Genomic DNA, 27,297 nt, shown 5'->3' on the forward strand with positions numbered 1-27,297 from the left:
TCAAATCCTAAATACAAAGACTAAAATAATTCTAAATAATCTAAGAACAGCAGGAGATCTGTGGGAAAATAATTTGAAAGGGGTTTGAACCAAATCAGTAAGTCATCCATTTAGTTTATATCATCCATTTCTGGGTTTCTGCCACATGGAGAAAAAGGTCAGTGTATGTTTGCATCTATTTAAGGTTTGACTATAAAGCTCCTGTGAACATAGGTCAGTGACATCTGAGTCGTCTCCACAGCTGAAAGAACCCTTTTATATTTTGAGCCCATTCAAAGGTTTGTTGTGTTAAGAACATAAATTAAACTAAAACACAAAATCTAAGCTTAAACTAAAGTATCACAGGAAAGTACATTTAAACACACACGAACATGATTTATCAATGCTATTAAATATATATATATATATATATATTTAATTTTCCTTGTGTAGACACATGGTCATGCAGGAATCACTCAAAAAAAAAAAAAAGCAATGACATTTCCAAGGCTTCAGTAACATTGTCAAAGAGATTCCTTATTGAGGTTTCCACAGAAAATAAAAAAGTAGCACTAGATGCAAGGTGTATTTTTACACCCAACAAAAGCAATGTTATGCCTAATAAGGAAAGCCAAAACAGAGAGGGGACCTTTGCGACCAAGTACAGAAGTGAGGCTTCTGCTGACCAAACAGATGCATTTCTATAAAAGAGGCAGACAAAAGGCCTCCAACAACACCGGTGCAGACAGGGACCCAGCCAACAAGTGCCCAGTGCCACAAGCCAAGAACAAGCCTGAGATTTATTTAAGGTAAAATGCTCTCATATATACTTTTTCAAACTAAAATATGTTATCAACAGTTAAAATCAATAACATTGCAAGTTAATTATTTTTCTATCAAACATTGATAAAAATGCTATGTTTTTCTTCTCAGAAATACCAACAAGACTACTGTTCCTCTGTAGTTAAAGCGCATTGAAAAAAAATTCTAATATTCTGTCACTTTTTGTTTTTATCAAAGAAAAAGCAATTATGGGAGACAAAGATATGGACTGTTTTGGCCCGGCTGCCATTTTCCTCCGGAAGCCAGAAAAGGAGAGGATTGAGTCCCAGAGCAAAGCTTTCGATGCTAAAACTGCCTACTATGTGTCTGAGCCCACTGAGATGTACCTGAAGGGTACACTCAAGAGTAAAGAAGGTGGCAAAGCCACTGTTGAAACTCTATGTGGCAAAGTAAGTACTGCGTTTGTAGAAATAGTAAAACATTAACTTTTACCTCATGGCCAATGTCAAATCTCCTCTCTCTTTACAGGTTCTCACAGTAAAAGAAGATGAAATTTATCCAATGAATCCTCCTAAGTTTGACAAAATTGAGGACATGGCCATGATGACCCACCTTAATGAGCCCGCTGTGTTGTATAACCTCAAAGAGCGTTATGCAGCATGGATGATCTACGTACGTGTAAAGCAAATACATGGGATGTTTTACTATATTTGTGTTTCCATGGTTCTACTAAAATCATCTGTTCAGTATAGAACTGCTTTAACCAAAATAATAAAGTCAATAACCATTATGCACCTCAAATATTAAATTGGAATCTTATATTTTTGTAGACCTACTCTGGGCTGTTCTGTGTCACTGTGAACCCCTACAAGTGGCTCCCAGTATACGATACAGTTGTTGTGGCTGGATACAGAGGCAAGAAGAGAATTGAAGCCCCACCCCACATCTTCTCCATCTCTGATAACGCCTATCAGTTCATGCTCACAGGTAACAAAGAACTAAATTTACACAGGGACATTCCTTACCTTCATTTACCCTGTAAGATTCTATGTGCCCTGAACAACCAAAGATGCTTCTCCAATCCACTGAAAAGAATATGAAGCATTATATACATCCTCTGTCTATTCCGGCATAGAAAACTTTATATAAATTAATACATGAAATTATTTTTCATGACCTTTTCTTTGGCTTTACTAGATCGTGAAAATCAGTCCATCCTGATCACGTAAGTTTCACGCATCCTGAAAATTAGAACAGAATTATTTAAAAACATTTATTCAAATTACTCTTCAAAGGTGTCTAAAAAACATCTTCTTATACCCTCAGTGGAGAATCTGGTGCAGGAAAAACAGTTAACACAAAACGTGTAATTCAGTACTTTGCAACAATCGCAGTGTCTGGACAGAAGAAGGCAGAGCCTGTTTCTGGCAAAATGCAGGTCAGTAAAAACTTCAGTACTGCAGTTATTCCATGGCATCTCAGCTCAGAGTCTTTCTAAAAACATTTCACATTTCCAGGGTTCATTGGAGGATCAGATCATCGCTGCCAACCCTCTGCTAGAAGCTTATGGCAATGCCAAGACAGTGAGGAACGACAACTCCTCTCGTTTTGTGAGTCATTTCCCAAGTAACATAAGCTAATTATATTTAAAAACAGGAGATAATTATATATTCTTGTGGAAAATGTGTATTAATCTGTAATACTGTGTGTGAATAAATAGGGTAAATTCATAAGAATTCACTTCGGATCCTCTGGAAAGCTGGCTTCTGCTGATGTTGAGACATGTAAGTATATTTACTACTTGAGGTCTTTAGTCTCATAAATAAATAAATAAATAAATAAATAAACACAAAAGGCAAATTATTCTAATTATTCACACCTCTATGTGTAGATCTACTGGAAAAGTCAAGAGTCACTTTCCAGCTGTCTGCTGAGAGGAGCTACCACATCTTCTACCAGCTCATGACGGGACACAAGCCTGAACTACTCGGTATAAAACATCTAATTTCAAGCTAATATTTAAATATTTATTTCGGGTAAATTATGTTAGTTATTAAGTCAAATGTTCTTATTTGGACAGAGGCACTGCTCATCACCACCAACCCCTATGACTACCCTATGATCAGCCAGGGTGAAGTTACAGTAAAGAGCATCAATGATGTGGAGGAGTTCATAGCCACAGATGTAAGCAGTTACAAACGCACATTTTATTTTGAGTGATCATAATTCTATTTTGTTTTTAAAAGTATTTCTGTGCTTACACTGAAATAAAATGGTGTCAGATCTAAAAGGGTCCACTAGTAACAAATTCACTAACACACCCAGAAGATTTAATGTTTTATTAAACAAATTCCAGGCATTATTATCTCTGTCAAACTGTGATGTGTCCTCTGTTATGGAGAGGAATAAACACAAAACTCGGCAAAGCGCAGGGTCCTCAGAACTGAAATTGAGAACCTTTGCTGTAGAATCTCTGCCAGATGTTATGTTATGGCAGAAAAAACACATTTTGTGGACAGGTGAACTGATTAAAAAACATATGGAAAGATTTTTGTTTATCCATGTGGAAAAAAAAAATTTTATGTTTATAATTTAGTAATTATCTTGATTGTTTAGACTGCTATTGACATCCTGGGCTTCACCGCTGATGAAAAAATGAACATCTACAAACTTACTGGAGCTGTCATGCATCATGGCAACATGAAATTCAAGCAGAAGCAGAGAGAGGAGCAGGCTGAGCCTGATGGCACTGAAGGTAAAAAATAAATATGTTAATATTTACTGGGTTTGTCCACATGAAATACAACAATTATGCTTAAATACGGACTAATATGGAATTCTCTTTTCTTGTTTTCAGTGGCTGATAAAATCGCCTACCTCATAGGCCTGAACTCAGCTGACATGCTGAAAGCCTTGTGCTACCCCAGAGTGAAGGTTGGCAACGAGTTTGTGACCAAAGGCCAGACCGTACCCCAGGTAATGTGCAATAGTGTAAGCACTAAAAACAAAAGGTTTTAAAATCATAAAAATCAACACATTAATAAACTATACTTTGGAATTCTTCAGGTCAACAATGCTGTCATGGCTCTGTGCAAATCTGTCTATGAGAAAATGTTCTTGTGGATGGTCGTGCGTATCAATGAGATGCTGGACACAAAACAGCCAAGGCAGTTCTTCATTGGTGTGCTGGACATTGCTGGATTTGAGATCTTTGATGTAAATATGACATATTTATGGTTTTGCCATATACAAGTTTACAGATGATATCTAAATTATGAGCAATAAATATTTTTTAAATGTAGTTCAACAGCTTGGAGCAGCTCTGCATCAACTTCACAAATGAGAAACTTCAGCAGTTCTTCAACCACCACATGTTTGTACTGGAACAAGAGGAGTACAAGAAAGAAGGAATTGAGTGGGAGTTCATTGACTTTGGTATGGACCTGGCTGCCTGCATTGAGCTCATTGAGAAGGTGAGATTGCAGTCATTTTCAATTCTCTGTAACAAAGCTATTCTTACATATGTCTGTCTAATAAACATCCTTTCCCCCAATCAGCCAATGGGCATCTTCTCCATCCTTGAAGAGGAGTGCATGTTCCCCAAGGCAACAGACACATCCTTCAAGAACAAGCTCCATGACCAGCATCTTGGCAAAAGTAGCGCCTTCCAGAAGCCAAAGCCTGCCAAAGGCAAGGCAGAGGCTCACTTCTCCCTGGTGCACTATGCTGGCACTGTGGACTACAACATTGTTGGCTGGTTGGACAAGAACAAGGACCCACTGAATGACTCTGTTGTGCAGCTCTACCAGAAATCAGGAAACAAACTGCTGTCCTTCCTGTATGCAAGTCATGCATCTGGTGATGGTAAAGTTTTGAATAATTTTGGTTCATATTTAATTAAACCCTACAGAAACATTTTTAAATTAAGCCCTGTTTTAAAAAAAATAATATTTACTGCTTTATTTTTCTAAATAATAAAACAGATGCAGCAGGTGGCAAGAAGGGAAAGAAGAAGGGTGGGTCCTTCCAGACAGTATCTGCTCTGTTCAGGGTGTGTTCTGCAGTTTAAAGATATTTATTTAAAGTCAGAAAATTAAACTAAAACTTAACTCATCCACACTTATAACCAACCTATTTCAACAGGAGAACCTGGGCAAGCTGATGACCAACTTGAAGAGCACACATCCACACTTTGTGAGATGCTTGATTCCCAATGAGTCTAAGACCCCAGGTAAGTTAAATGTAGATATATGTAAATGTAAATAGAGATATTTGAGATCTTTCAGTAATGACTGTTCCAAAAATAAACTATTTTTGTCTAGGTCTGATGGAGAACTTCTTGGTCATCCACCAGCTGAGGTGTAACGGTGTGCTGGAGGGTATCAGAATCTGCAGAAAGGGATTCCCCAGCAGAATCCTCTATGGAGATTTCAAGCAGAGGTATAATCTGATGAATCTCAGTTTTCATATTTCATATTTCTGCAGTTTTAAAAAGTAAAATAGTCTGAATAAGAGTAAGTTCAGTGGTTTTATATTGTTGTCAATATTACAGTTAAGATCAAATCAAATTTATTTATATTGGGCTTTTTACAACTGACATTGTCACAAAGCAGCTTTACATAATTAGTAACAGAAAAGATTGTTTGCATCAAAGCCCAGTGCAAACAAGCCGAAGGCGACTGTGGCAAGGAAAAACTCCCTCAAGTTAAGAATTGTCTCTAAATGTATCCATTCATTCATTTTCTGTAACCGCTTTTCTAGTTCAGGGTCACGGTGGATCCAGAGCCCACCCGGAATTACAGGGTGCAAGGCAGGAACACACCCTCGAGGGGGCACCAGTCCTTCACAGGGCAATACACACTCACACATTCACTCACACACTCACACCTATGGACACTTCCGAGTCCCAATACATCTGCCAACGTGTGTTTTTGGACCGTGGAAGGAAACCAGAGCACTCTGAGGAAACCTTGTATATTTATAAATAATTTAATTCATTTCCAGATACAAAGTGCTGAATGCAAGTGTCATCCCAGAAGGGCAGTTTATTGATAACAAGAAAGCAGCAGAAAAACTGTTGGGTTCTATTGATGTGGACCATACGCAGTACAAGTTTGGACACACAAAAGTAAGAAACAGACTTGAAAGCTATAGTAAATACATATATAACTATAAAATGGATAGATTTTATTATTTAACTGCCCTTTAAAAAAAACAACCCTGAGCATTCAAGGCCTCTTGTGAGTACTTACAATTTCACTTTTTCTCATAGGTCTTTTTCAAGGCTGGTCTTCTAGGAACTCTTGAAGAAATGCGAGATGAAAAGCTAGCAAACCTAGTGACCATGACTCAGGCAATGTGCCGTGGCTTCCTTATGAGAAGAGAGTTTGTCAAGATGATGGAGAGGAGGTCCATGCCAAATAACATATAGACATAGCTGGATATATTTGTTTTCTAATATATATGATGAATTGTCACTGCAATCATTTTTTCACTTCTTCTGTAATGTGTCCTTAACAGAGAGTCCATCTTCACCATCCAATACAACATTCGCTCATTCATGAATGTGAAACACTGGCCATGGATGAAGCTGTACTTCAAGATCAAGCCTCTTCTGAAGAGTGCAGAGACTGAGAAAGAAATGGCTGCCATGAAAGAGAACTTTGAGAAAATGAAGGAGGATCTGGCAAAGGCACTGGCCAAGAAGAAAGAGCTTGAGGAGAAGATGGTATCCCTTCTTCAGGAGAAAAATGACCTGCAACTGCAAGTAGCATCTGTAAGTATTAAAATATGTAATAAAATAAAAGACAAACATTTTTGGAAGAGAAACAGTTAGAAAATTCTGTTGTTTACTTTAAAAGGAAGCAGAGAACCTCTCTGATGCTGAGGAAAGGTGTGAGGGGCTCATCAAGAGCAAGATCCTGCTTGAAGCGAAACTAAAAGAATCAAATGAGAGGCTTGAGGATGAGGAAGAGATCAATGCTGAGCTGACCGCCAAGAAGAGGAAACTGGAGGATGAGTGCTCTGAGCTGAAGAAAGATATTGATGATCTGGAACTCACCTTGGCTAAAGTGGAGAAGGAGAAACATGCCACGGAGAACAAGGTTTGACTACTATGAGATAGAAATCAGGCATTTTCATTTTTAAAAACATATTCAAAATGAATAAAATGCATTATCTTACATGTATAAAATATTCATTCATAGGTGAAGAACTTGACTGAGGAAATGGTCTCTCAAGATGAGAATATTGCCAAAATTACCAAAGAGAACAAAGCCCTCCAAGAGGCACACCAGCAAACGCTTGATGACCTCCAGGCAGAGGAAGACAAAGTCAACACTCTGACCAAAGCCAAGTCAAAGCTTGAACAGCAAGTTGATGATGTAAGGTTTGATAATTAATGTAATATGTAATGTAAATATATTCCAAATAAGCATTATTGAGTAACACTCTTAAATGCACTGTTTCATACTAAACAGTTAGAGGGATCTCTAGAACAAGAGAAGAAATTAAGAATGGACCTTGAGAGAGCCAAAAGGAAACTTGAAGGTGATCTGAAACTGGCCCAGGAGAACATAATGGACTTGGAGAATGACAAACAGCAGTCTGAGGAAAAACTCAAGAAGTATGCTTTTCAAAATAATTATTTGGTCAGTATGAATGAAATGTTATGATATGTATATGGATACATATGGGTGCTCTTTTTCTCAATTTCCTACAACAGGAAGGACTTTGAAACAAGTCAAATCTTAGGCAAGATGGAGGATGAACAGTCTGTTAATGCACAATTGCAGAAAAAGATAAAAGAATTACTGGTACATTTATATTTCCATCCTACAATATATTGGTAGTTTGTAAGAAAAACGTTTTAACTAGAAAACTGACAATTGCTTATGATATCGTTTAGGCTCGCATTGAGGAGCTGGAGGAGGAAATCGAGGCTGAGCGTGCAGCTCGTGCTAAAGTTGAGAAGCAGAGAGCTGATCTCTCCAGAGAACTGGAAGAGATCAGTGAGAGGCTGGAGGAAGCTGGTGGTGCCACTTCTGCTCAGATTGAAATGAATAAGAAGCGTGAGGCTGAGTTCCAGAAACTGCGGCGTGATCTGGAAGAATCCACTCTGCAGCATGAAGCCACTGCTGCTGCCCTCCGCAAGAAACAAGCTGATAGTGTTGCTGAGCTCGGAGAGCAGATTGACAACCTTCAGAGAGTCAAACAGAAACTGGAGAAGGAGAAGAGTGAATACAAGATGGAGATAGATGACCTGTCCAGTAACATGGAGGCTGTGGCCAAAGCAAAGGTATTCTTAGGTTACTTTAACTAAAGTTTGATTATATTCTTCTTCCACTGTGCAACATTAAACCACATTTTTCTGACAGACTAATTTGGAGAAAATGTGCCGGAGCCTTGAGGACCAACTAAGTGAAGTGAAAACAAAATATGAAGAAAATGTTCGACAGTTGAATGACTTGAGTGTTCAGAAAGCTAGGCTTGCTACTGAGGCTGGTGAGTGGGCAAAATACTTTAAATCCCTGCATTTTTATTGTGATGAACTAGCACTAACTTAAGCTATTTGAATAGGTGAGCTTGGACGCCAATTAGAAGAGAAAGAGGCTCTTGTTTCTCAGCTGACCAGAGGAAAGCTGGCCTATACACAACAAATAGAAGAGCTCAAGAGGCATAGAGAAGAGGAAGTTAAGGTAAAGCATAGTATTAATAGTTTATCAATCTTCATATTTTATCGCATTACTTAAAATATGCAATACAAGCCTTATTAATTAGCTTTACATCATATTTATTTACAAAATAAATAAATAAACCTTACAATCTCACAGAACCTATTGATGGTAAAATAAAGTAGCCTTTTGCTCCCAAGGACAATGTAATAATAATCAGTGTTGAATAACACTGAATAAGAATATCTTTGTACTATTAATTTCACTCTATGTTCTTCTACTTTATACTGTATTATAAGCAGGTATCAGTAACCAGTAAAATCAGTAGATTTTACACAAGAAATATTTTTTTCTCATCCTTTGTCCAATGATACTGTAAAACACATCAAATGTTCACTGACATAATAATAAAATATCACACATACAATGCTTTAGGCCAAGAACGCCCTGGCTCATGCTCTCCAATCAGCTCGTCACGACTGTGACTTGCTCAGAGAGCAGTTTGAGGAAGAGCAGGAGGCCAAGTCTGAGCTGCAGCGTGGAATGTCCAAGGCCAACAGTGAGGTGGCTCTGTGGAGAACCAAATATGAAACAGATGCTATTCAACGAACTGAGGAGTTAGAAGAGGCAAAGTAAGCACTATAAATTAAAAATAATTAAATCTTTTCAAATTTACAGAACAACTCATTATTTGTGCATTCATTCAAAGGAAAAAGCTTGCCCAGCGTCTACAGGAAGCTGAAGAAACTATTGAAGCTGTGAACGCCAAGTGCGCTTATTTAGAAAAAACTAAGCAGAGACTACAGGGTGAGGTGGAGGACCTAATGACAGATGTGGAAAGAGCTAACGCCCTTGTGGCCAACCTTGATAAGAAGCAAAGAAACTTTGACAAGGTAATAAAAGAATTTTGTAAACACTTTCATCATTTAAAAGAGTAAATTGGACTAAAACTGAATTTTCTTCCATTATTTTAGATCTTAGCAGAGTGGAAGCAGAAGTACGAGGAAAGTCAGGCTGAGTTGGAAGGATCGCAGAAAGAGGCTCGCTCTCTCAGCACTGAGCTCTTTAAGATGAAGAACTCCTATGAGGAGGCCCTTGAACATTTGGAGACCCTGAAGAGAGAGAACAAGAATCTTCAGCGTATGTGATCCAAGCATTAGCATGAAGACAAATTTCTGCTACAAGGATATCAAATTAAACTTCTTGATATTTCCACAGAGGAGATCTCTGATCTGACTGAACAGCTTGGAGAAACTGGAAAGACCATCCATGAGCTGGAGAAGGCAAAGAAGAGTGTGGAGTCTGAGAAATCGGAAATCCAGACTGCTCTTGAGGAGGCTGAAGTTCGTTTTTGTTTTTTATATTAGATTACATTTTAGATTGAACTGCATTTGGAATTTTAAATCTGATTTAATTTACTATTTTAACTAATGATCTGATACATCCTCAGGGCACACTTGAGCATGAAGAGTCCAAGATTCTCAGAGTCCAGCTTGAGTTCAACCAACTGAAGAGTGAGATTGACAGAAAATTAGCTGAGAAGGATGAGGAGATGGAGCAGATCAAGAGGAACAGCCAGAGGGTGATTGAGTCCATGCAGAGCACTCTGGACGCTGAGGTCAGGAGCAGAAATGATGCCCTGAGAATCAAAAAGAAAATGGAGGGAGATCTGAACGAGATGGAGATTCAGCTGAGCCACGCAAACCGCCAGGCTGCTGAGGCCCAAAAACATCTCAGGAACATCCAAGGACAGCTCAAGGTGTGCTTTCCAAACTTTTGAAATAAAAAATTAACATCTAGTCTTGAATAAAAGAAGACGAGGATTACAATATATCTTTATTTAAAACATTTTTAGGATGCCCAACTGCACCTAGATGAGGCTGTCAGAGGACAGGAAGACATGAAGGAGCAGGTCGCCATGGTGGAGCGCAGGAACAACCTGATGCTGGCAGAGATTGAGGAGCTGAGATCTGCACTGGAGCAGACAGAGAGAGGCCGCAAAGTGGCTGAACAGGAGCTGGTGGATGCCAGTGAGCGTGTGGCACTGCTGCACTCTCAGGTAAGACATTCTAGCTAAACATTTTGCTATATATTTTTGTATTTTCTTAGAATGCGGTAAAGGAATATTTGTTGTTTTTATCAACAGAATACCAGCCTGCTCAACACCAAGAAGAAGCTTGAGGCTGATATGGTGCAGATCCAAAGTGAGGTAGAAGACACCATCCAGGATGCAAGAAACGCTGAGGAGAAGGCCAAAAAGGCTATTACTGATGTGAGTGTAAATTTCACAACTCTGAAATCATTTTAGAAATAGCCAAACGAAATATCCTACACATTCAATATTTTTGTCCCAGAAAACACAAAAACAAAGGCAGAAATTCTGGCAAAACATAATATATCAAATAAATGTATCAGTACAAATGACTTTTTGAATGTTTCACCACAAATCTGTATGAATTAGTGTGTAAAGTACAGATACCTTAATCTTAGCCTCCTGAAAATGACACCATTAATGTGTTTTTCCCTAGAAAAAATTAGCTACCACATCCAGGATAATCTGTACCTTGCTTGATTGTTTGATTTTTTTCAATCTGTTTCTGCTAATTTTAATTAATTAATGTTAAGTATTCTATTTAAAGTAAAACATTATTGTGAATTATCTTTTTCATTATTGTCAATATAAAATATCCTCGATTCTTAATTAGGGCCCCCTTAGAATATTACCTCCTAAATTCATAAAATATACAATATAAAAAAGAAATCCTGTTAAATATTTTTCACCAGGCTGCCATGATGGCAGAGGAGCTGAAGAAGGAACAGGACACCAGTGCTCACCTGGAGAGGATGAAGAAAAACCTTGAGGTTACAGTCAAAGACCTGCAGCATCGTCTGGATGAGGCTGAGAACCTTGCCATGAAGGGTGGAAAGAAGCAGCTCCAGAAACTGGAGTCTAGGGTTGGTACTCGGTATAGGCTAAAAATGAAAACAATAAAATTATGTTACCAATCCAATAGTTATATATATGATATCAAATATACGTTCTAGGTGCGTGAACTGGAGGCTGAGGTTGAGGCTGAGCAGAGACGTGGTGTTGAGGCTATTAAAGGAGTGCGCAAATACGAGAGGAGAGTGAAAGAACTCACTTATCAGGTAAAAATTTTATGTAGACTAGACTTTATGTTTTTAATACCTTTTTATGGTAAATGGACTCTGCATTACATAACTCTTGACAAAATTTCTATTTCCACAGACTGAAGAAGATAAGAAGAATGTGAACAGACTGCAGGATCTGGTGGATAAGTTGCAGCTGAAGGTGAAGGCCTACAAGAGACAGGCTGAGGAAGCTGTAAGTAGAAATTACACATTTCTTTGAAATAGATTTAAGACCTAAATCTACACTAGTTTAAATGTTCTAGTTTAAATGAAAACTTCTAAAATATTAACAAAACTCTAGGCATATGTAAAGGGGAGCTAGATACTTGTTTAGAATGTTATGCCTTACTTTATAAATTCCATTCCCCAAAATACGTGTGTCAATCCATAACATTTGCTCAGCCACAAGTTTGAACAGAGGAGATAAAAATACTAGCGTAAAAATTATCAGAACCAGATAAATTGTTAAAAATGTAACTTTTTATAATATAAAAAGGTTATATAAATACACTTAATGTATTTACAGAGTTTGAAATATATTTAGTGTCAATATATGTGTTAGACAAGCAAATAAATGTAAATAATTCCATTTTGGGATGATAATATATTGGGGATGTAGGCTATATTAATATATTCACACAGAGCCTTCAGCTGTCTGGTTCTGTTATATGATTACAGATTTCCTCTCTTAAATTCTTTTTTTTTTCTTCAATAAAAGCCACAAAATATGAGTTTCCTTGAGTGGTAAAAACTTTAAAATTTTATTTCCATGGTTTACCAATTTTACCAATCGAGTCTAAAATACTTGGCTTTAAGTAGTAAATGCATTTTCTTTTTTCAATAAATAGTATTACAGTCAGTGGGCAGTGATAAATATTTATTTGTAAGTTTGTAGCCTATTCAAAATCAGCAAACTGTTAAACTATCTGGAATATAGAACAGAACATAGCTAGAGGTTATAATTTGAACTTTTTATAAAATCCTTTGTATGGACTTACTTCATTCATATTAATGTATTACTACTGCTATTGATAATAATAATATTCATCATCATCATCATAATAATAATAATAATGTTAAATTTAATGTGAACTGTAGATATAACCTTCCTAACGCAGCCACACTAATTTACTTTTGAGTCATCTAGTTACAAAACTAGCCTATTAAATATCAGCTGTTAAACAATAATGTAGCAATATAGTAATAATTAATGTAGTTTAACTCTTTTATTCTCTCTATAAATATATCAATGTACAAATATTAATATTACATATACTACTATTAATCGTAATGTTTAATTTAATGTAAACTGTAGATAGCTAGTTATGCTAACGTTATTGATAACAATATCGCTAATGTTACTGCAACAAATATGCTAATTTATCGAGATTAATGCTAATATATCGGATATATATCCAATATACTCTCATATTCTGTCATTACCAAGCATTTTCGTCTTGACTTTAGTGGACTTATTCATTTTTTTAACACGTTTTTTTTTTAAATGTCTGTTTCTCTCTTTACTGAGGTTGACTCACAGTAAGTGCACGAGCCTTCCTTGTCGAAATGAGCTACTTTGCATCTCTGCGCATGCTCAGACCAAAGTTTTCTCCGGTGCATTACACTGTGGTATTTTACTGTTATTATTTGCTTGAGTGTTCTAAATCTGTACACGGCAAATTAAATGTAAAAAACTATAAAACCATTTCTTTTTACCGTAATATTTTTTATATAAGGTAAAAAATACCTTATAATTTTTTAATAAGTTGATTTGCCCTGCTTATTCTTCTGTAGGCAGCATCTTCTGATACACTATATTTAGCTTACCTACAATTTTATTTAAACAACTGTATAAAGTACAGTATATAAGTACACTATAAAAGTATAAAAGTACACTATGGCAGAACATTTCCACAAGGTAGCACAACTCGTTAGAACAGCGCCTCCCCTCAGCGATCTTGACGGGGAGAGCCTTGTATAACAATGGAAACAGCTGTAGCTAGCGGATCCTTATTAGCAAAATAAATAAATTTTTGTTGCACATCAGTTTTACTTTAGAAGAAAACACATGAAACTGGCTAAATCTCTCTCAATAGCACACGTTCATACTTGTGTTGTTTAGGAACTACATCACAAGGGCAGCAATTTCTCTCATATTCACTCATACATTTGGGGACTGCTCCCCAAGACCTTGCTTCACATCAATAACATTTTGTTTGCACAGGAGGAGCAGGCCAACACTCACCTGTCCAAGTTCAGAAAGGTGCAGCATGAGCTGGAGGAAGCTCAGGAGCGTGCTGACATTGCTGAAGCCCAGGTCAACAAGCTGAGAGCCAAGAGTCGAGAGGCTGGGATGGTGGGTGATCTCTGCTGACTTTTGAAGGTCTTCAAAAAGATGAGCCTGATTGTTTAGATAGCCTGAATATTATGATGTGTGTAAAAATGTGAATATCTAAGAAATCTGTTTCTTTTTCATTTCAGGGAAAGGATGGTGTTGAGTAGAGAAGCAATGTGAAGGAAGTGGTCATAGTATGTGGATGAACTGTGTGACATCTTTTGCAGTGTGACTACAATAAAAAGAGCATCAATGTTATACATTATGATTTTTGTAGTTCAGTGATTTACCACAACCCATTTAGAGATTTATAAGGTTTTTATATTGGTTTCTTGTGAAATGTTTGCACACAATGTTTCTCCTTTAAGCCCTTTATAACTGTGGTGTGCTTTTTAATGGAATTTAAATGTAAAAACAGGGCGAATGAGGGAAAGCAAACAAACACATCACACAAAACTGACGTGAAAAATATGAATGTCTTTATCACTAATTATCTTATAAACATTTTCAGCTTATCATAGGTGAATGACACAATATGATACAAAGTTAGCCTTTCTGGACATTGTTGTGCCATCTGTACAAAATGGAGCAATACGGAAGACTCAAGAAAAAGAGACAGAACTCCCTCACAAACATCAACAAAGACAGTTAAAAAAAACAGAGGGAGAAAAACATTCCTATTCACATCATTAAATTCACTGTAATACTCAAGGCTTTTACATGACATGATTATGTTAATACAAATCATTTCAAATAGCAAATAAATATCAATAATATAATTATTTCAAAAGTATACAAACATCAAAGCCAAGCCTTAAACCAAAACGGCCACGTTGAAGCTGCATCATGCTGTTTCTTTCACTTTCTCAGTCTTTGCATTCATTGTTGTGCTCTTACAAAGAATTAGTTAAAGGTAATATTCCCAGGATTGTAAAAGATTAAATGTAAAAAAATTTTAACACAAAATTCTACACTAAAAATAAATTCAGTGCAGAGTCCACATAGGCCGTCTACTCAACCTGACAACAACCTGAATCCAAATTGTGGGATCTCTGAATATTAACAAAACATTTCTAGAAAACTTAGTCGCAACTATACTTCTAAAAATCTACAACAGAATAAAGACTACTAATGCATGTGCACATATCAAAATTAAAGCTTATAAAAATTCCACACAAACTGAAGATATCTGAACTTTTTTTAAAAATGTAATTGCCCATTTAGGACAACGGCTGCAGAGTCTCGGGCAGTTTCCAAGCTATGAATGTGCTTCTGTGGATGACTAAAATTTGGAGTTAGAAATGGTTCTCTGATTGATATCTGCACTGTTTAAAAAACATCTACTGAAGGGTCACTTGGACCCTGCAATGCCTTTATTTAGAAAACATAACTATACCTTATCCTGTTGCAGTTATATTTTTTGAACTAGATTTTTAGCTAATTTTTAAACCCATTTTGGCTGAAACGCTGACCAAAATAAATGAGTTAAACATCAATTTAAACATCAATTTGAGGAGACATCTTACATTATATTTTTTAAATCACACAGTGCACATCAGAATTTAAACTGCACTAGTTCCATGAACTCTGTAACAGTCACCTATGAACCTTAAAACAACTGTAGTATCTTTGACGTACATCTACATTGTGGCCCCTGTACAGTGCATTGTTTTCTCACATTGCATGGCACTAATAACATATACAAGATATATGCTCGTACCTTGCAGCAAATATCAAATCAGAGACCATTCTGGAATTAGCCTGGAATCATTAGTTAAACTTTTAGTTTCCCATCATGCACAGGGAAAGCACAACAGCAAACATTCTATTCATCAAAAAGAAAAACAAAACTTAAGTTACATTAACCTCAGCTCAGCGTGGTTTTAGAATCTCATATTTACAAGAACACACAGGCAAAATAGTAGATTGCTTCCCTACAGACACAGGCAAGAGCACGGGCCCAGAGTTTAGACAAGGAATCATACAGCCAATCAAAAGAGAGAGATTCCAGCTGAAAAACAAGATTCACTGCTGCTGGAAATTTCTTAGTGCCTCAAAACAGGAGCGTTTTTAACCAGAGGTGGGTAAAGTAAAACATACTCAAATAAAAACATGATGACTGCAGTAAAAGTAAGTTCCCAAAACTAACTGGAATTAAACACTTCTCCTTTAGAGAGAGACTGGGGTCAATGAAAATTCTCAGAACCTCAAGCATCACTCAGCACAGGAGCTGAAGTGTGGACCACTTTGTTCTTCTCTTTCTGAATCATTCAGTTTTAAACAAAAAAACTCCGCAGCCATGGATACGACCTGGTCACAAAGCAGCTCCTCTACAACACTTTATCACCTAACATCACACAATCACACTACATACACAGAGAAATAGAAACTGAATTTGAATAGAGGAGATGGAGCTGAGGGGATGTAAAGTTTTAAGAATTGCCTTTAAAATACTCCGGAAAGCACTGAAAATAATAAAATAAATTTACAAAATCATATACTGTGTAAACATAACTAGTTACTACCCACTTCTGGTTATAAAAAATCTCTGGTTATAAGTCATTTTTATCGTCATCAGGTATTCACATTAGTTCAGGATTGGCCAAACCGAAGACCCCTACCTTGCGTCTGTCCAGTAGGAGTAGTGCACCAAGGCACTGTTGGGTAGCAAATTAGGCAGCCAATTTTTACACAATGTACGCCCTTTAAACATTCTACAAATATCTTTTCTGAAATAATAAGTCAAATATATGTCTTTAAAAGACATAAGGGCCGTACACTAGATATGCATAACGGGTTAACACCTCAGAAGCTGTAACAATGCAAGATGCACATTTTCATAGGAAGTGCTATTGTCATCAGTACATTTACAATAGTATTGTAAGTGTAATGTTATTGTAAACACTGGTCAAGATCCAACACACACGTCTCATCTCTGATCCACTGCTGGATTTGGCAAGCAGAAGCACATAGTACATTTATGTCAACTTGTGTTCCAAAACAAATAAACAAAAAATAATTACATTTGAAAAAGAATTAACTATCAAAAACAAATAAATAGGACAAATAAGGAGTCTGTAGAAGATATGCACAATGACAGGTCACCAAGACACAAACAGCATCTCACCCAACCTGTCCAGCTCCATACAGAACACTGCTCTTCCTAAAAGCACTTCAGAAAAGGAGCAGGGGTTTGGAAAGACACCAGGAGCAGTGAGGAACATAGAGACGTGTGAGAAGCAGGAGATCGCTGGTTTACGCTGCATTTAAATGTTGGTTGGGTGGAACTGGTTTTTCCATTCATTTCAGCAGAGCTGTGACAGAAAATCCAGTTCATGTACGACAAACACAACTTTCAACCAAAACACACTAGTAAAGCTGTCGCTCAGGTCCGATCTGAGCGGGTCAGATGTTCTGTTGCCGGATTTTTTCCAAATCAGATTCAAACCACATTTATAGATGATTCTAATCTGATTCTGAACATGTGCATGTAAACACAGCTTAAAAACTCACATAGCAGAGAGAGAGAGAGAGAGAGAGAAACTTAAGGTCGAAAAACTAGGTACAGCAAAGTTAACTGGATCAAGATGAGGACTCTGATTGGGTGGTGTAAAGAATGGCCCCGCCCACATTCTGATGTATTCTCCTGAAGAGAAAGATGCAGAAAAAGATGAGAGAGAGAAAAAGAGAGAGAGAGAGAGAGAGAGAGAGAGATGAGAAAAAAGTGAAAATGTTACACATACTGTAAAAATTACTTAAACCTATAAATTATTAACAAATCAGGAGTATTTTTACATACACTTTAATTTGAATGTGTCATAGTAAAACTAAAAGCTTAACAGCTAATAAAGAAAATGAAAAAAGTTGGTTTTATACGGCTGTTAGAAAAAATCCCAAAGTATTATAGAGAAATGTTGAGTAAACACATGATTTACTCCAATAAGTTCATACCCCCTCGTTGTAGTCGAAGCACTTCTCTGGTCCTTTCCTGTACCGAGCTGGACTCCAAACATCACATGGAATGTGCTCCTGAACTGGAAAACGCTAAAGAAAACCTCCAGGATTTGATAATAACTGGTGTAATCTTAAAGAAACTGCTGGGGCTATAAACACTCCTTCCTTAACACCCAAAACAAAACATGTTTACACAATTACGTTAATCGATAACACACTACCACACGTGGCCTACAACTGCTCAAGCCTTGCTGATATGTCACACATTCATTCATCTCCTTTGGCTTCTTTCACCTGGATCTCTATTATTATCATCTTTTCCGCTTAATCGATTTCAGGGTCACTGTGATCTGTTTTATCTGCTCTTCATTTTAAGGACATTTAATACTGTAAATAATCTCTGTGTGTCTTGTTTATTCAGTATGTGACAAATTCTGGATATGTGTAACTTTGAGAAATGTTGGAACGTAGGACTAAGTCACAATTATAAAGTGGTCTCTGTGTTTATACGAGCTGAAGGATACACTCCGTTTTGACTTGTGTGAGTCTCTCGATTTTACAGGAGCTGCAGGGCAGTGTTTCAGCCACAACAAACAGCAGGTTGGTGTTCTCTATCCTCTTAACATGGAATAACCTGAGAGAGAACGGGGAAAGGACTGTCAGTGTAGGAATTTAACCCTAGAGGTGTTAAGTTAACAGAGAACAACATCGCACCTGTTACTTGGTCGTGATAAAAATGATTAAAGCAAAGAAGCTCTGCAAGGGACTACATTCCGTGTCTAAAATTACAACACATTTAAGACACAAACACACGCACAAACTGGGTGGTACCTAGAGCAGTTCCCGCAGTCCTGCAGCATGTTGAAGGAGTTGGTGTTGTTGGTAAAGTAGAACTGGCTTTGAATGGACACACAGCCACTGCCTTTGGCTTCTGTTCCATCAGCAAAAACATCATCTACAACACAACACAAGCCAGTGATGTACAGTTATTATCCAAAATTCTCAGGTGCCTAAGATTATTATTATTTTTTATCATTATTATTTAAAATCATTGATCTTCTCATTAATAGTGTTGCTTGTATAAAACTGTATATAAATAATTTTTCCTCTAAAAAGTAGTATCTGTGTTATGAGCAGGAGTGTGAAGAACTAAGTGTTTCCACATGTTCTCCTTCATCCTTCACTTGGTTTAACATATTGAAGTATTTATTAACCGCTAAAACTAGGGATAGGATGATAACCTCAAATAATACTGGACTGTCACAAGGAGAGATTAAAGGGTTAAACATACACACTCAAACACACAATATCACATTCATTGGAAAAATGGGGTTTAGTTTATTCTAATGTTAGGGGGTTGTTTGTTGTTCTTCTATGAACAAATAAACTCTTACTGCTCGGATAAACAGCTTTAAACAAGTCTCATTTTCTCTGGAGTCTAAAACCTTTGTGATATAACGTATCACCAGTGATAACACACACTATGCTGTGGCTTTATCTGAATTACTACTGACTCAAGGCTTGTGAAAAGGTGGTGAGAAACTGTGCAAACTGTTGTGTGTAAGGACCTTGGTTTTTCACGTTCTTTGATTTGACGTTTGCAACAAACAAAAGAAGCTGTCAGTTTAGATTCAGCTCCAACAATGCTGATTAAATAAAGTGAATAAATTAATTTCTCAGGTTACTAAGGGGGTACACAAATCAGTCACTACAATTTCAATAAAATTTTGATGTAATAGATCAACAGTAGCTGCAGACTTTTGAGGCAGCAGATGAAGTCCATACGCGGACCCAGTGTGCAAGTCCTAGAGTAGATGTAGTAAGGCACACTGACCTGTGTTTAACCAGCTTTTGAAGGCCAAGCCATGCACAACCTGCTGCAGCAGAGACCTGAAACAACAATGAGTTAAAGTTTTTTAACTCCAGGTGCAAAAATATATACAACCCTGAAGAAATAACATTATCACCACCTCCTTGTTTGTACACTCACTATCCACAGGAGCACTTTGTAGTTCCACAATGAGTCCATCTGTTGCTTGGCATACTTTGTTAGACCCCCTTTCCCCCTGTTCTTCAACGCTCAAGAGGATGATACAGAGGAGGTATGATTTGGGTGGTGGATCGTTCCAGTGCTGCAGTGACACTAACGTGGTGATGTGTTGGTGTGTGTTGTGCTGGTATGAGTGGATAAGACACAGCAGTGCTGCTGGAGTTTTTAAAACCTGTGTCTACTCACAGTCCTCTTTGTTAGAGTGAGGGTAGAAACAAGATGGTAGTCATAATGTTATGGTCGATCAAAGTATGTGTAAAAGGTAAAAACACAATCAGTATACGCACATATGAATTATACTTATGTAAGTACTAATTATGTAAGTTTATCTATTGTCTGAACAAAGAAAAACTAAATTTGTTTAATTAAACCATTTCACACTGACTTCCACTGAAAGTCAAGGTATAATATGTAATAATATTTTGTTCCAAGTAATTCTGGAGCATTTCTATTGGTCCAGTCACCATGAAATTTTCACACAGTGTGCTGCGTTCAAATGATGTAGTAAACTAAACATTCACAAACATGGGGATATTTTCTGAAGAGGCCTGGCTTTGTAGGGCATGACTTGGAATAATGTACAGGGAGTTGTATATTATGTTTAAATAAAACATTTAAAATCAAATTGAGAGGCTCACCAAGCCACAGCGGATGTCCACCAGGCCAAATTCAGCAAATCAGGGATGGACGGCTGGAAAAGAAGGAAAGATTAATAGAAACACAAGCATACACTCAAACACATTTTTCAAGGTGTGACCTAACATGCATGTTGAGTTTTTTCTGGTAAACTGACCACAAAAAAGCGTCGAGGGGCTGCTCCGGTCCGGCTGCTGGCTGTGGGCTCACACACGGACTCGTACTGAAACGACTGGTGGCGAGCGTAAATGGAGTTACTGTAGAGAGCATGCATCAAGTAGGGGTCAACATCTCCAAAGAACAAGCCCACCTAGGAGAAACAAACAGAAACAATATGAGACAAGGTTCATTCAGAGTCAAATCAAAGAGAACATAACCGCCATTTCTCTCTCTCTCTCAGGGTTGGAAGAATGGCCCTTTCTGTCCCCCTACTCCAGATGTGATGATCTCTTAGCCAACATACAACATTTGTGTAAGCAGTGTTCTCCTCCAAGTATGTTGAGCTTCAATCTTAGCAGTGTGGCAAAGACTGAATGTGTGTGGGGTGTTCTGTTACTAAAGGGGTCAGTCACACTGTACTTTTCCTTTTATTCATTCGTTCATTCATTGTCTGTAATCGCTTATCCAATTCAGGGCTGCGGTGGGTCCGGAGCCTTTCCGGAATCACTGGGTGCAAGGCAGGAACACACCCTGGAGGAGGCACCCGTCCTTCACAGGGCGACACACACCCACACATTCACTAACACACTCACACCTATGGACACTTCTGAGTCCCAATCCATATTCCAACGTGTGTTTTTGGACCGTGGAAAAAAACCAGAGCACCCCGAGGAAACCTTCTAAATTTATAAATAATTTTATTCATTTCCAGATACAAAGTGCTGAATGCAAGTGTCATCCCAGAAGGGCGGTTTATTGATAACAAGAAAGCAACAGAAAAACTGTTGGGTTCTATTGATGTGGACCATATGCAGTACAAGTTTGGACTCACAAAAGTAAGAAACAACTTTAGGATGGATTTTATTATTTAACTGCCCTTTAAAAAAAACAAACCCTGAGCATTTAAGGCCTCTTGTGAGTACTTACAATTTCACTTTTTCTAACAGGTATTTTTCAGGGCTGGTCTCTTTTCCTTTTAATAAATCTTTAAACACTCAAATGTTTGATTCTGTAGAGATCCATCAAATAACAACACTGACACGTTTAGCGTAACCTAAACCTCTGGTGTTTGTTTACAAAGGAAAGACTAAATTGTTGGCACCTTCTTCCAGTGGTCTCTCTGATTCGACATCACCAGAAACCCCCCGTCATCAATCAGGTAGCAAAGCAGATCCTGAAACAACAGCAGATTTACATAAAATCCCCACGTGGGCCAAGTTTCCTCTGCAGAATTCAAACAAAGACAAGAAGAACAATGTTTCTTACATCACTGTTGACTTCACAGTCCATCTCACAGGATCTGGAGGGACCACACTGCCCACACACACACACACACACAAAAATAAACCAAAAAACAAGGGTTTGATTTTATAGACTAATCATAAAGTACTACTTTGGATAAAAATCAAATTTTTAAAATCCCAAAAAAAACAAAATGTAGTAGATTTCCTCAGTTATGTAGATCAAAAAAATTATATACAGTATATACACCACAAATTAGCATTATGCTAATTTAAGACATACTTGTGACATTATTCTAGGCAAAATAAAGAAATATTATTGTAATACAAATGCAGATTATAACAGTCTTTAGTAACAAACTAAAGTCCATTGTGTGAAAACTGTACCTTATGGGAGCCCTGTCTACTGTCGGACACGTTACTCGCCAGGATCTTAAATTTGTCCACCCACGCCTCCAAATCCAGCTTAACCCCCACCACTAAACACACACATACACACACACAAACACACACACAGTTACTGTAGATGTCATGTTTAAAATTGATTTTATATTAATATTTAAGGGAGGGCAACAATAGTCGTGTTGGAAAACTTCACAGTGTTATCCTTCAGGATCTTAACTTGACCTTATCTACACACACACACACACAACACACACACACACACACAGGTTAAATTACTTGTTAAAATTCTGATGAATATATTTATAGACTGTCAGCACTGTCATCTAGAACTCTTTACCCCAGAGAGATTAACTTTAGGAATTGTGAGGAGATACTTCTAAGGCAGAGTTACACCCCACACAATCCCCCCCAAACACCCTCGTGTCCAAACACACACACACACACACACACAGTCTTGTCTCTGTGGTTTCAGTGGACATTATATATCTTAAAAAACATAACTTAACCATAACTACTACTAACATATTCCATTTCAAAGTTTGTGACTGGGTGGATTTACCACAATGTGTAAACAGATTATGGACCCACAATGAGACAACCCCCGCACACACACACACACACACACCCACACACACAGACACACACATACCTGCTGGTTTCAGCACCTCCCCCTCCAGAGTGACCTCCACTGCAGTGGTGACCAGGATACCCACAGTGCCGTTCTCCGTAATCAAAGGGTCATCCATGGCTTTCAGGTCACAGTGAAGGCGTTACAAAGCAGTGATTGTAAACAGACACAGACAGGTGCAAAAGTGTGTCCACTCCTGGTTAAAATGCCTGTTCAATTTCTGAGTGAAACACATCCTCTTTTCTGTACATTTTTGTAATATATATAATGAAATTATGTATTATGAAATATTTATGTTTATTTTTAAATATTTATTTATTTAAAACTGGAAGTAAAGCAGAATTTGTGACAGACATAACTCACACATGCGAGTCGGTGCCCTGAAGATGTAGCCTTTATTATCCAGACTGCGGCGGTAAAAGTTAGAATTGAGGGGCTCTAAATCCTCATCCCATGATTCGGCCGCTCTGATAAACACACACACACACACAGAAAATATTCAGATCGGAACATTAATAGGACTAGATGTGCAGCATATAATACGTACAAATAAGCATTTTGTGTAACGTATGATTGTAATTCAAGTCGTTTTATTCAACAAAAAATGAAAAAATTACAAAAATGAAGTATTAATACGCTATGTTCATGTTCTAACATTGGAATCCCCATCTTTAAATCATCTAAACAAAACTCCCCAAGAACAGAACGCATCCAACAGATGCTTTTGCAGCATTTTTCCTGATGGAGCTCATAATGAATGCAGCGACCAACACATTCTTCACTTGCCATTTTCACAATATTTAGGTTATTTTTGTCAAATAACAATAGAAATGTCATTTTTAAGACTGCAACAGTTACCATGAAATCACAAAATAGAGGGAGAATTTTTGAATTACAATTATATGTTACAAAAATAATGTTTTAAAACCTATTTGTACACCAATTAAAAATACATAAAAGTTTAATAAACCATTATATCATTATATAATTGTTTCATTATTTAAATTTGTACTATGTCCAACACACTCACGAGTTTGGATACACTCTTGTTACACCTCCATTAGTGATGGCAAACAAGGCCAGGAAGCCATACCTGCCCCAGAGTGAAGACACAACATAAAACCATAAAACACAAAATAAAACTCCTCCTAATGTCCAGCAGTTTTTATGACATATGCTTCCATACATGCCATTTATCAGAATATCTCTGAGCTCTCACGTGTTCAGGTCTTTGTTCTTCCAGACATTTGTGGCCAGCTGCCAGATAATCCCAGAATCCAAAATCAGATTATGGATGAGACCCTGGTCACCTGTTTCATACAAAATATTTAAACAGACATTTATACAAGAGACACAATGAGTTTCTTTTTCTGCAAAGGACAATTGGCACTTCTAAAACATGTACCACAAATGTTACTATAACAGTCACATAAATTAATAATATAAATATCAAAAATCTTTTGGGTTATTATCTACACTCTATCTCAAAGGTATTGGATGGAGGTCCATCATTCCAGAGAACATAGTTCCACTGCTCCACACACAGCCCAGTGCTGGAAGGTTTTATACCACTCTAGCCAACACATGGCAGTGGGTATATTTAACTTAAGTTCATATGCAGCTGCGCCAGTGTCCTATTCCATTTCATGCTTTTCAATAGCGATTATGCACACTGTGTTTACAAATGAAACCTTGTGTACAGTTACTTATGGTTGAAAACAGTGAGAGAGAGAGAGAGAGAGAGAGAGAGAGAGATACATACAATCCTCTGTCTCAGGTGTGATTTCCACCAACAGGGAGAGGAAGTTTTCCAGAAACTGAGTGTTATTCTCTGCCAAGTGCAGACGCTTACAGTATTCTCTACAAAGAGAGAGTGAATGCAACAACATTAAACACACACACACACAGAGAGTCCTGTGTATTAAAGTGTGTGGTTGATTCTGTACCTTGGGGCTAAGAAGACATGTCCAGTGGTCTCAAATGAGCTAGGCAGAAGAGACTGAAGATCTGTACACACACACACACACACACACACACACACACACACACACACACACACACACACACACACACACACAGGGTATATTCATGGAAAAGTTTATGTTTTAATCAATGACTTTCAAAAAGTAAACATGAAATAAGACCATTTTACTTATTTAAAATCATTTAAAAGAAAAAAAGCAGTTAAAAGGCATAATGTTAAATATGAATAATCCTGACTAGAATTAAATGTATTATAGATGATATTTTTGGAGATCATGGTTTTTAGAACATATTAGAGCTAATATTTTTCGAGTAACAGAGGAGAGCGGTTTAGAAAAGTCAGGAGCGCCCCCTAGAGACTCCTACCAATTCAGTCTAACACACCCTCCAGACGATTTGATTTCGGTGCCAAACTCTTGGAGGTTAAGTGTCTATTTTAGCAGCGACTTAAGTCACAGAGTTTCTGGTTTCTGTTTGACCGTGACCCCATGAAAGAAACGGTTCTGTGGTAAATACATTTCTTTTTAAACCAGCAGAATGTCAGGACTTTGCCAGGTCTAGTGTCAGGTTTTCCTTTAAGACTCCGGCAAGTTCTCAAGTCGGATTGGGTTCACATTTCTGGGACAGTTTCCCTAACCTTCACAGAGATCAGTCAGAACAAAGTTCAGACCCCAAGACAGCGGCAAACTGACACCAACCAAACAGGACAAGCCTCTCCAAAAAATTTCACCAACCCAGTGTCGACAGGCTGCTTTACACAGCTGCACTCACTCAGCCAAGAATCAGCTTCGAGCTTTAACACTACCAACAGTCAGTCTCTCTCTCTCTCTCACACACACACACAGTCTTGTATCCATAAGCCCTACTAGACTAACGCTAACAACTCCCTTGCCTTTACCTTAAGGGTAATGGTTACATTGTGGGGACCAGCTGTTAAATTCAATAAGCTTTGGCATGACCATATTCAGATACAGAATTGCCAAATCATTAATACAACAACATATAGCATTAAGAACATTACAACATGTTTCTCACTTTCATCAAAAGTAATATTAATAATAATAAATATAATGGAACAACCCACAGTCCAAAAACACACGTTGCAGGTGGATTGGCGACTCGAAAGTGTCCGTAGGTGTGAGTGTGTGAGTGAATGTGTGTGTGTCTGTGTTGCCCTGTGAAGGACTGGCGCCCCCTCCAGGGTGTATTCCCGCCTTGCGCCCGATGATTCCAGGTAGGCTCTGGACCCCCCGCGACCCTAAATTGGATAAGCGGTTACAGATAATGGATGGATGGATGGAACAACAATCTAATACTGTAATATTAATAATATTAATAATTCATGTAATAATCAGGCAACCAGTTAAACATTATAATTAAGCTTAATTGAAGTATGAAAATGGTAACAGATAGGGCATTTGTGTGTGTGTGTGTGTGTGTGTGTGTGTGTGTGCGCGCGCTGGTCACTCATTATTCCTTACTGTGTGGCAGGCAGATAGGTATCTCGCTGCGTGAGTGGTTTTTTTTTCAAATTTTGGGATGTAACTTTCTCGAAATTCTTTGTATTTATCACAATTGGTAAGGAAGTGCAACTGTGCTACTGCCGGCAGTGTCTCTGGGGAGGCAGGTCTGTCTGTAGCGGACAGTCTGTACGGCCAGGCTTTGGCCACTGTGTTTATACCTGCTCAGTGTGGCTCTGTGTGTGTGCTCAGTCACCGTGCTGAGGTACCTGCTGTGGTTTTAGGGCCAGATATCACTGCATTCTGCTGTGTGTGTGTTCCAGTAGGTGATGTAATTGTGTGTTTGGAGTGTTATAATTTGGTTGACTCTGATTATGGGTGTTTCAGGCTGGTCCTGATGGGGGTTAGTGTGAGTTAGTGAGGTCAGGGTCAGGACCAGCTGTGTGAGGGAACTCTTCTGTTTACTCAGCTCTTGGCGTTGCAGGGCTTTGTAGTGATAGGAGCGGGGGTCACTGATTTTTTAAATGTAGCCTATATTAAATAATTCAATTTTGTATTCTCAGTAACAGAGGGTACTGGCCTAAAAAAAGTCCCCACAATGTCCTGGTATATATACACATACACACAAAAGCATGTTGACCTTCAGCACTTTAGCTCAAGACCCACTATGCGAAACATCAAATCTTTACTGGACACTCATGACCCAATCTTCTGGTCAAAGTTAAGACTCTGAATTCACAATAATATAAATAAACTTACAGTGTATATACTGTTTTTATAATCAACAACAAAAAAGTCCCCTAAGCCCACAGTCCCTGTATCGTCAGTGGCCAAAAACATTAAATGAAATATGAAATT

The 27,297-nt window shown here is 37.7% G+C and overlaps 2 protein-coding genes and 1 long non-coding RNA gene across 3 annotated transcripts in view; 1 reads left to right on the top strand and 2 right to left on the bottom strand.

Annotated features, from left to right (window-relative positions):
- LOC136697069 (uncharacterized) overlaps nucleotides 1-13,148 on the bottom strand; it is a 47,325-nt gene extending 34,177 nt beyond the window's left edge. The window contains exons 1-2 of the long non-coding RNA XR_010802671.1: nucleotides 13,127-13,148; nucleotides 11,271-11,408 (exon numbers count right to left, since the gene is read on the bottom strand). This is a non-coding gene — a long non-coding RNA (uncharacterized lncRNA). The remainder of the gene's footprint in view (nucleotides 1-11,270; nucleotides 11,409-13,126) is intronic.
- On the top strand, nucleotides 1,011-14,097 carry LOC136697055 (myosin heavy chain, fast skeletal muscle-like). Its single transcript, XM_066671932.1, has 39 exons — nucleotides 1,011-1,211; nucleotides 1,291-1,434; nucleotides 1,593-1,749; nucleotides 1,960-1,987; nucleotides 2,089-2,200; nucleotides 2,280-2,372; nucleotides 2,483-2,546; nucleotides 2,654-2,752; nucleotides 2,843-2,946; nucleotides 3,379-3,517; nucleotides 3,620-3,738; nucleotides 3,829-3,978; nucleotides 4,065-4,235; nucleotides 4,320-4,626; nucleotides 4,752-4,813; nucleotides 4,906-4,993; nucleotides 5,085-5,202; nucleotides 5,767-5,890; nucleotides 6,035-6,171; nucleotides 6,283-6,538; nucleotides 6,624-6,866; nucleotides 6,969-7,145; nucleotides 7,242-7,387; nucleotides 7,487-7,577; nucleotides 7,670-8,059; nucleotides 8,139-8,265; nucleotides 8,341-8,459; nucleotides 8,871-9,067; nucleotides 9,145-9,328; nucleotides 9,410-9,575; nucleotides 9,654-9,778; nucleotides 9,886-10,194; nucleotides 10,291-10,494; nucleotides 10,582-10,707; nucleotides 11,220-11,390; nucleotides 11,481-11,585; nucleotides 11,686-11,781; nucleotides 13,813-13,944; nucleotides 14,070-14,097. The coding sequence occupies exons 1-39, from the start codon at nucleotides 1,011-1,013 to the stop codon at nucleotides 14,088-14,090; spliced, it is 5,802 nt and encodes a 1,933-aa protein (XP_066528029.1). The 3' UTR covers nucleotides 14,091-14,097.
- Nucleotides 14,098-14,389: 292 nt separating this feature from the next.
- Nucleotides 14,390-27,297, bottom strand: part of cacna2d2b (calcium channel, voltage-dependent, alpha 2/delta subunit 2b) — a 47,844-nt gene continuing 34,936 nt past the window's right edge. Inside the window, exons 23-38 of the mRNA XM_066671937.1 lie at nucleotides 24,943-25,003; nucleotides 24,759-24,856; nucleotides 24,216-24,306; nucleotides 24,027-24,089; nucleotides 23,360-23,463; nucleotides 23,018-23,116; nucleotides 22,351-22,442; nucleotides 21,989-22,036; nucleotides 21,825-21,896; nucleotides 20,721-20,873; nucleotides 20,566-20,618; nucleotides 19,712-19,767; nucleotides 18,709-18,832; nucleotides 18,402-18,511; nucleotides 17,875-17,957; nucleotides 14,390-17,569 (exon numbers count right to left, since the gene is read on the bottom strand). Coding sequence (XP_066528034.1) covers nucleotides 17,468-17,569; nucleotides 17,875-17,957; nucleotides 18,402-18,511; nucleotides 18,709-18,832; nucleotides 19,712-19,767; nucleotides 20,566-20,618; nucleotides 20,721-20,873; nucleotides 21,825-21,896; nucleotides 21,989-22,036; nucleotides 22,351-22,442; nucleotides 23,018-23,116; nucleotides 23,360-23,463; nucleotides 24,027-24,089; nucleotides 24,216-24,306; nucleotides 24,759-24,856; nucleotides 24,943-25,003 — 1,409 coding nt within the window. The 3' untranslated portion in view covers nucleotides 14,390-17,467. The remainder of the gene's footprint in view (nucleotides 17,570-17,874; nucleotides 17,958-18,401; nucleotides 18,512-18,708; nucleotides 18,833-19,711; nucleotides 19,768-20,565; nucleotides 20,619-20,720; nucleotides 20,874-21,824; nucleotides 21,897-21,988; nucleotides 22,037-22,350; nucleotides 22,443-23,017; nucleotides 23,117-23,359; nucleotides 23,464-24,026; nucleotides 24,090-24,215; nucleotides 24,307-24,758; nucleotides 24,857-24,942; nucleotides 25,004-27,297) is intronic.

This window comes from Hoplias malabaricus, chromosome 5 (genome assembly GCF_029633855.1).
Source record: "Hoplias malabaricus isolate fHopMal1 chromosome 5, fHopMal1.hap1, whole genome shotgun sequence".
In the NCBI taxonomy this organism is placed as follows: domain Eukaryota; kingdom Metazoa; phylum Chordata; class Actinopteri; order Characiformes; family Erythrinidae; genus Hoplias; species Hoplias malabaricus.

What these genes read in the sequence shown, in the direction of transcription:
- LOC136697055 (XM_066671932.1), top strand. Translation starts at nt 1,011, where the DNA reads ATGGGAGACAAAGATATGGACTGTTTTGGCCCGGCTGCCATTTTCCTC. An exon ending in TTCTGCTGATGTTGAGACAT is followed by an intron (nt 2,547 to 2,653) that starts GTAAGTATATTT and finishes CTCTATGTGTAG; the next exon opens with ATCTACTGGAAAAGTCAAGA. An exon ending in CTGCTCTTGAGGAGGCTGAA is followed by an intron (nt 9,779 to 9,885) that starts GTTCGTTTTTGT and finishes ATACATCCTCAG; the next exon opens with GGCACACTTGAGCATGAAGA.